Genomic DNA, 9,272 nt, shown 5'->3' with positions numbered 1-9,272 from the left:
GGAGCACCAACAAAACACTTAGATGATAATGGTTAACGTTGAATTGAGGGCTTAGTAAATGTGCCCGCGGGCCGTTATCTCCATTAACCCTGTGGCACCCCTGCCTGGTGGCGATGCTACCACTTCCACTTTAGATGAAACTTAGGAACCCCAGGCTGAAGCCACCTGTCCAAAGTCACAGCTCACAGAGCGATCCCAACTCAAGAGGCGGGATTCCAAGCTATATTTCAGACCTCGACTTTATGCTGCCTCATCAGAGGAAAATGCCTTTAAATGTTTTTTAAAATGGAAAAACCACGTTGGAGATCATCTTGCCAGCATCTCCCCAAATGGCCCACTGTCTGGAGGTCGTTCTGCATGAGGAAAATAAAGTTATGGGTCTGTGATGGTGGGGACAGGGTGGCAGAGTGTTCCATGATCAGACGAGGCCAAGAAACGCTGGATCAAAGAGCACTTATGGTGATGCTTCTGTCTTCATCACGCTAATGTGTGTGGAGAAAGAAGGTGATGGGATACGCTCTGTAAATCTCAAGCTCCTTAGACCAGGGTTTCTCATTATATCTTAGTTCCTCAAACTTATAACACTCTGGGAGGGGTAATTCTTTGTCTTGGGGACTGTCCTATGCATTGTAGGGTAGTTAGCAGCATCCCTGGCTTCCACCCACTAGAAGCCAGGGCCGCCCCCCTTTCCTAAGCTGTGACAATCAAAAATGTCCCCAGACATGGCCAGATGTCCCCTGAGGGGCAAGATCAAAACGACTGCTTTAGACCACAGAACTCTTTTCTTCATGGAGCAACTCAAAGGACTAATGTTCCAGGGAACTCACTGCTGGAGACACTGATTTAGTTCATTTCTGCTCAGTTTAAAGGCAAGGAGATGAAGGCCCAGAGAGGTGAGGTGACTTGTTTATGTCAGTCGTATAACTTAAGCGATGCATGGAAGATCTATGTTTCCAAATAAACCCTGGCCCTTTGGGCTTCAGGCCTATCCTAGCCTCTCTTAGGTGACACTGACAATGTGGGCTGGGGGTGGGATCAGGAGACAGCCCTCACTCAGCTCTGTGAAGCCCTATCTTTGTCACTGGTGCTGCTTCAGAGATATTCTAATACTGTACACATTTTTTTTTTCTTCTCTTATTGATGCAGCTCATGGACCCAGGGCACTTAGACACTCACTGAAGGACAGACCAGCTCATGGCTGACCCTGTGGCCCTACTGTAATGAATTTCTGGTTTTCAACCAAAAGGAAGAAAAAGGCTAAGTTCAGAAAGAGTCCTTTTTCCTTACTGAATTCTCCAGTAGTCACGTTTCCTTGTGGATTTCCTAACAGTGGTAGTGTTGGGGCCAAAGTTGGCATCTCACACCTTCTTTCCCTCAAGAACCTTTGGAATGGGGGCAGATTTCCATTTATTGAGGCTGATTTGAATGTGGAATTAGGATCGGGGTGTAAATGACAGGGGGTCAGTTGACTTTGGGAGAGCACACGCTGTGCTTTCTGAGGCCAGGACGCCACAGGAGCGGGAAGTTGGACCAGGTGCAAAGTTAGGTTCCACTCTGCCTCTCCATGGGCTTGACATGTAGCCCATTCTAGAAGCAGGGACACACCTTATGCCTCTCTGTCCACTCCAACTTGGGGTTTTGACCACCTGGATTCTATCCTTGAGAAAATAAGGAGGTATTCTGTGACCAGTTGCTCCTGGCTTGGGGTGATGAGTGCTTGGTGCTCTGCAAAGCTGTTCTCACCCTTAAAATGCACACACGCCATAGCGACAATATTCACCATCAATTGTATCGTGCTTCCCAATGCAGCCAGTACTGCTCTGATGCTTTACGCTTACAACCCATTTAATCTTCACAACAACCCCATATGACAGACGCTGCTGTTACGTACATTTTACAGATGAGGAAACTGAGACACAAGCATTACATAACTTGCACAAGGTCATAGAACTAGTAAGTATGAGACAGCTTTGAAACTCAAGTGGTCTGGATCCTGAGGCTTTTAAGCTTTGTTCTGCTCATCGCCCCTTCTCCACACCCCCACCCCAGCCCCAGGTCTAAGAATAGCCCTGGGAGTTCCACCTTTAAAGAGGTAAAGATACTGTAGATTTAACCAGGAAATCACTCCTGGTGCAGTGTGGTGCTTTGTAATGGCTGGAAAGATAGGATAAACCAACTCTTCCTTATAAAAAGGTGACATGTTGTCCTTATGGGAAAATGACATGTTTAAATTACAATCTGATCGACCACCTTCCTAAAGGGTGATTTTCTAGATGATGATAATGATTGATTCTCTGCTTCTTTGCCTGTGGAGACACCAAAGTGAGCTTGAAATGCTGTTGATTTTGGTAGCCTTGATGTGCACGCTTCATTGCTTGAGGCTCAAACTCTAAGCAGTGCTGCCACCTGCTGTAGAGATGGATGATATATTTTTTTCTTTTTTTCTCTTTCCTCAACAATGTTAACAGTCATAGAAACAAAGGAGGGAGAGAGGACATGATCAGTCTCAACCAACCTCCTCAAGTGCTGAGTGGGTGCCTAGCTGTGGTCATGGCCAAAGATGTAATTTTGTTACTGCATTTCTTCTCACCATGGAGCCGAAGTATACTTCGAGGTCTTAATCACAACATTGATGACTGGACAACAGACCATCAACTTCTCTCAACTCCACTGCTGCCATTGGAGTTTTCGGCACCATTAGCTCTTGCCTGGACTTGCCTGGACTTCCAGCTGATCAGCCAGCCATCACTTCTTCCCCTAAACATGCCCTTCTCCGGGGTGATCACTTTATTTATTTAACTTTTTATTTTATATTGGAGTATAGCCGATTAACAATGCTGTGATAGTTTCAGAAGCAAAGCAAAGGGACTCAGCCATACATGTACATGTACCCATTCTCCCCCAGACTCCCCTCCCATCCAGGCTGCCACGTAACATCAATGATCACTTTTTTTTTTTTTGCGGTACGCGGGCCTCTCACCGTTGTGGCCTCTCCCGTTGCGGAGCACAGGCTCCGGACGCGCAGGCTCAGCGGCCATGGCTCCCGGGCCCAGCCGCTCCGCGGCACGTGGGATCTTCCCGGACCGGGGCACGAACCCGCCTGCCCTGCATCCACAGGCGGACTCTCAACCACTGCGCCACCAGGGAAGCCCACGATGATCACTTTTAAATGTAGAGCAGAGCACGCTACTCCCCTTCACGCAATCCTCCAATGGGGTTCTGCTTCACACAGAACAGAATCCAGACTCCTTCCCATGGCCTCAGCAGCCTCACGTGATCCAGCTCCTGCCTGCTCTCTGATTGCTGCCTGGGTTGCTCTAGCCTTGATTTTCTGGTTTTTGGACACAGCAGGCTCCTCGGCACTTTGGTTCTTCAGCCTTTGCCATTTTTCCTGCCAAAGAATGCTCAGGCCATGGATCTTTGCATGTCTTTCTGCTCTTTGTTATTTAAGGCTCAGAATCAACGTCATTGCCCCAGACAGAATTTCTCCGGCCATTTATTTTTAAAATAGAAAACCTCATTCTCTACCACATAACAGATGCACAGTAAATATTCATTTTCTTCCTTTTTCCAGACATCCCAGGCTCTGGTGCTGTTAACACAGACAAAGCTGGGGGCAAAAGATTTATCCTTTGAAGTCCTTACCTGCCCCCAGCTCTGAAGTTGGTACAAAACTGGGAGAACACAATAACCTGTTAGCATAAGTTAGTGTAGCTGGGAAGGCTGAGGGGATAGTCATAAGTAGGTGAGTTTGGCTTGTGTCGATGTGAGGCTGAGGCCCTCAGGACACGGAGGTCTAGTTGGAGCATCAGAGGACCTCGTTAAAGGAACTGGACTAAACTAAGGGAAGGCCGGGGTCCATAGCCATCCTCCCCCTACACACCTGCCTGTTCACCCTTACAGTTACCCACACCCTGGGTCCCCTACTGCTACCACCAATCCACATTTATAAAAACAAACACCTCCAGATTAGGTCTCTCCTCTCAGGCTGAACATCAGAGAGGGGTCTTGGGGCAGAGAGAAACGAGAGCGTGGAAGGAAAGAGGATGTTTCAAGGCCAGACCGGAAGTAATGGGCATCACCTCCACTTGAATCTCACTGGTCCTCTTTTGCTACATTGGCTGAGCCAGATGCATGGGGCTAGAACCATGTGCCCAGGAAGGGAAAAGCAATACTGATGGACATGCTGCAAGCTGCAGACACATCTTTCTTCCTGTTTTTTTTTAATAGACTCATGGTTCATGGGAGCCACTGTCCATCAACTTGATGTAATAAATAATAAGCCATCAGCTACTAATAAGCCATCTTCTGTTCAATATTATTAGAGAAGCTGTCCCCAGAGGCCTCCCCCTTCAGTGGGAAGGCACGGTGCTCTTGTCTGCCACTTGTGGGGTCCATAATTAGGAGAGTTCAGGGGAAGGAGTTCAGATCCAGGTAACTAGAGTCTGGGCTCTAGCCCTTTCCCAAAGGTACCTTTATGTGCCTGGCAAAAGCACCCCCTCAACAAATGGCCTATGGAATAGCATCGTTAATTTGTTTTCAATGTTGAAATTTGTTTAAAGTGAATGGGACCGAGGGCAAGAACAACAGAGTGGGGATAGGGCGGTGGCAGAAAGGGACACTTCCCAAATGCGCAAGGAGGAGCTTCTCTGCCTCTGCCTAGGTGTGGCGGGAGGGCTCTGTGGGCGGAAGGCTGCTTTGCAGGCTCATGGCTCTGGACGCCAAGACTGGACCTAATGCATCCTGGCGGCCTCCCTGCAGCCGCCTTCCTCTTCTCGCTGAAAGGAACAGTGTAGACATGTGAGAGAGGAGTTGGGAACCTCAGTCCCTGCCGCCCCGGCTCAGCTGGTTTCACGCCAACCAGATATCACATACACGAAGCCTCCGTCACGAGACTTCTCAAGGTCATTTCCGAAGGGGGACGTGGGAGAGAATCTCACTGTCTCATTGTCAACATCCTTTATAAGGTGCTTCCTTATAAGGATCTCTGCCTTTAAATAATCCCCCATCTGGTTTGGAAAGAGGAATCAGAGTTCTCTTTTTCACTTCACCAGAAACTAAAATAGTGCTTTCATGAGTGATGTCACAGATGGCAGACTGCAAACACAGCTGGAAAACCTCAGCCTCAAACTGAGAAAACACGCTTCTCCGCTTCCTCACACACGTAGGGCCAGCTCTCCTGGCCGACAGGACTAAGGATCTGAGAGATTAACTTCTCTCTGCATTTTGTCAGGCCCCTGCCCGCACCTCCAGGCATCTCTCCTGCCAGGGCCCCTCCTAACCTTCATCTTGCTGCTTTTCTGCCTCCATGCTCCTTGCCTCTGCTGGGTGCTTCATTTTCATGTCAAGTCCTCATATCCACTACATATCATTATTATCCCCCAGTATGCAAACAGAAGCTCAGGTACTGATAATTTAAGTAGCGTGGTCAGAGTCACACAGGTAGGAAGTGGCAGATCTGGGATTTGGTCCATAGTTCTGGCCAAAGATTCTTACCCAAGTCATCACACCAGGACGACTTTGGGATGGCTCAGCCTCCTTGCCCCATGTCCCCTGGTATAACTCCCTACTTGCAGCTGAGAACCACAGCTGTAAAGGACATGTTATTGGGATTTTCCAAGTAAAGAGTATAAAGGCAGAAGATTGATCCCTGAGATCCTGGGACTGAACCTCAGTGCCTCACGGTGGGCGATGGCCTGATGAGAAACGCTAGGTCTTTGTCTACCTTCCAGCAGCCATGGGAAAACCAAGCAAGGAGTAAATCCCATTAAATAGCAATATATGTCACAACTAATTACATCCCTCCGGGGTGGGCTGAGGCCACTTCTCTGTTCCAACAGGTACCTTACTGGGAAGGAGCCTCTGTTACCAGGGCAGGGAGGAACTACAGCCCAGTCAAACCTGTAGACTGGTGATTTAAATGGACTCATTCTTCCTCAAAATAAAAAACCAAAAGCATCACTTCCTGGTAACTCCTGTGCACTCTTCCTCAACATCGAAAATGTGTCTCACACCCATACACACACACACACACACACACACACACACACACACACACACTCACCAGTGCCTTACAGACCTGGCAGCCTGAACACAAAGCCCTTGAAGCAATGCATAAGCCACAGCAACTCCCTCAAATCAACACAAGGGAAGAATGTGAGAAAGTACTCAGCCAACGCCACCAGCTGAGGTTTGACCAGCACTTAGAAGTTAAAGTGTATTTTTGGATAATCTAAGAAAGATGCCACGGAAGAAGTGGGAGTTGGAACATGGTCTTTGGAGGCAGGCAGCATGCATAACTTGTGGGAACCTAGGTAAGTTACTTCTCTTCTCTAAGCCTCAGTGCCCTTACCTGTAAAATGGAGATATTGACATGAACCTCGTAGGACTGCTGTAAGGAATATCAACATGCCCCTCGGACCCTAGATTCCTAAGACAGAATATGAGCTATGGGTAAAAATGAAACAGTGTCTTAAATTTCATCTCATTTATCTTATCTTATGTGCCTGAATTTCTATTTAAAAGAGACCTAGCTTGGACTTCCCCAGTACCCAGTGGTTAAGACTCCCCGCTCCCAATGCAGGGGGGGCCGGGTTTGACGCCTGGTTGGGGAACTAGATACCACATGCATGCCACAACTAAGAGTTTGCATGCCACAACTAAGAGCCTGCATGCCACAACTAAAGACCCCACATGTGGCAACAAAGATCCCACGTGCTGCAACTAAGACCCAGCACAGCCAAATTAATTAATTAATTAATTAAAACACACTGAGATTTTTTTTTTAATTAAAAAAAAAGAAATAAAAGAGACCTAGCTTAAATAATGAACGGGGGCACAGCTCCAGCAGAGGCATCTGGGATGGGAAAACAATTGATAGGATGAGAAGACACCAGATTTATAGTAGACACTCTTTTCTTGCAAGTACTCAATATCATCCCACTGAATGAAACACACACACACACACACACACACGACTGGATGGGGTGAGGGAACGACCTGTCTCACTTTATTGCTTGCCTGTGCTGTTTGACAAGTTCATTCTGAGTAGGTTTACTTAGGGCGTGAGAATCCTGGGGACATGACACCACGTTCCAGACTAAAGATGTGCCGAGAAGGGACCCAGCCCCAGGGCCCTTTCTCAAGCAGGAGAAAGTATATAGGAGGTGGAAGAAAAGCATGTAAATATAAGAAATATTAGGAAAAAGAAGTTTATATAGGTTTAGTGATTCACTTAACCTTGTTAATGGAATGTCTATGATTTTAAAGTTATTACTATAATCACATTGTGTTCATTAACAGCATTTCCCCACAGCGTATTTAAGTCTTCAAATATCTTATGGTCAATTTTACATCTATGAGACAAAACCCTGAAAGTTCTACCCACCCATGTGTCCCTTGACTTTGTGGAAGAGAGGTGACAAATACAGGTTTGATTTGTGCCACCGAAAAGAGCGCCATCTAGAGGCAACTACTTCAAACGGCACCTGCATGCACCGCTAAGCATCTCAAACTCCTCTTGACACAGATGTTGTAACTGCAGAAGTAATACGTACCCTCTGTACAAACCCTGGAATAAGTAGCTCTGTAAGACTGATACAATTAGAAAATGTAATTTAAGTTGGAAAAAAAAGCCTGAGCAAACAGATTTTTGGTTGCCTTTTTGTTCCTTGAAGGTACCAACCCCTTTCACAAAACAAGCTTCACAGGAAGAGGAACTGAGTCATTTGCCTTGTCAGTTACAATTCATAAAAAATAGCCTCCACCATTAGCTAAATACAACTATTCAAATACAATTTAAGAAGTATAAAAAGAAAAAAAAACCTTAAAAAACCAGTAGCAACAAAAACATTGAACATCTGTAAACGAAATCACCAGTAACAACCCTAGGCTTAATAACAAAGGATCTGCATTCCTGTAAAATATTAAATATATATAATGAAGAGAATATTGGCCATCTTTTTTCTTAATAGACAACAGTCAATAATAAAACAATCTTGGGCTTCCCTGGTGGCGCGGTGGTTAAGGGTCTGCCTGCCGATGCAGGGGACGCGGGTTCGTGCCCCGGTCCGGGAAGATCCCACATGCCGTGGAGCGGCTGGGCCCGTGAGCCATGGCCGCTGAGCCTGCGCGTCCGGAGCCTGTGCTCCGCAACGGGAGAGGCCACAGCGGTGAGAGGCCCGCGTAACGCAAAAAATAATAATAATAAAACAATCTTATCAATAGGAGACGTGATCATAACAAGTGTTTCACAGTCTTTCTCACGACAGTCAAGGGCATGACGTCGCCACAGAGGGCAAACTTTCCAGAAGTCTTCTCCTTGCTGCGATCCTCGCACACCGGGGGCACTCGGAGGCCTGGAAGCACTGCTTGTGAAAGCAAGCCCTGCATGCTGCAAGGAAGGAGGACAGCCGTCAGCTAACAGGTAGCTGGTTTTCTCAAATATGTACAGACGCTCATCCCATCCCGGGGAGAGAGGGGATCTGAACCCGGAAACCAGAGTCTTCCAAAGAGAAATCAGGCAGGTTGAAACTCAGAGGGACTATAAGTCCCCAGTAGGTCATGAGGGCCAGTAGAACATGAGGCTCAGAGAGCTTGATGTAGTGGATGCTGCAGTGCCTCCCAGATCTGTCCAAAGACCACCCTCCAGGGTGCTAAGAGTGCATCAGCACATCAATGGCTGATGGCTCAGGAGGAAGCATCCCTTCTCCGGAAATGGCCCTGACTAAAGAGAGCCGGCTTGATCAAAGTCATGCCCCCTTGCTGGCCCTGGCCCGCATCTAGTGACTGGTCAACATGAGGTGTAAAGGCCTGGCTGGCTCTCTTGTCTCCACTTTGGCAAAATGCCGCAAAACCATCCCAGCTCCCCTGAGATGCACTGAGTCTTCATGGCAACCCCACCACAGTCCAACTTCTCCCTCCGCCCAACCCTGCTGCCTTCATACCCTCGCAGGTGTTGAACCTGAGAAGTGCCCTAGTGAACTTGGGATTGACTGTGATTCAATTACAAAACAGGGGGGCAGCTGGGGCTTCCCTGGTGGCACAGTGGTTGAGAGTCCACCTGCCAATGCAGGGGATGCGGGTTCGGGACGCGGGTTCGTGCCCCGGTTCGGGAAGACCCCACATGCCGCGGAGCGGCTGGGCCCGTGAGCCATGGCCGCTGGGCCTGCGCGTCCGGAGCCTGTGCTCCCCGATGGGAGAGGCCACAACAGTGAGAGGCCCGCATACTGCAAAAAAAAAACCCCCAAAACAAAAAAAAAAACCAATAAGTT

General features: G+C 47.8%; 1 protein-coding gene across 1 annotated transcript in view; it reads right to left on the bottom strand.

Annotated features, from left to right (window-relative positions):
• Positions 1 to 8,270: 8,270 nt before the first annotated feature.
• The window catches only part of RUBCNL (rubicon like autophagy enhancer), a 24,874-nt gene continuing 23,872 nt past the window's right edge, over positions 8,271 to 9,272 (bottom strand). Inside the window, exon 11 of the mRNA XM_007466470.1 lies at positions 8,271 to 8,392. Within this exon, the coding sequence (XP_007466532.1) occupies positions 8,271 to 8,392 (122 nt within the window). The remainder of the gene's footprint in view (positions 8,393 to 9,272) is intronic.

This window comes from Lipotes vexillifer, unplaced genomic scaffold, assembly GCF_000442215.2.
Source record: "Lipotes vexillifer unplaced genomic scaffold, Lipotes_vexillifer_v1.1 scaffold384, whole genome shotgun sequence".
NCBI lineage: Eukaryota > Metazoa > Chordata > Mammalia > Artiodactyla > Lipotidae > Lipotes > Lipotes vexillifer.
The sequence above is the reverse complement of the archived record's forward strand: the minus strand, read 5'-3'. Positions and strand labels throughout refer to the sequence as shown.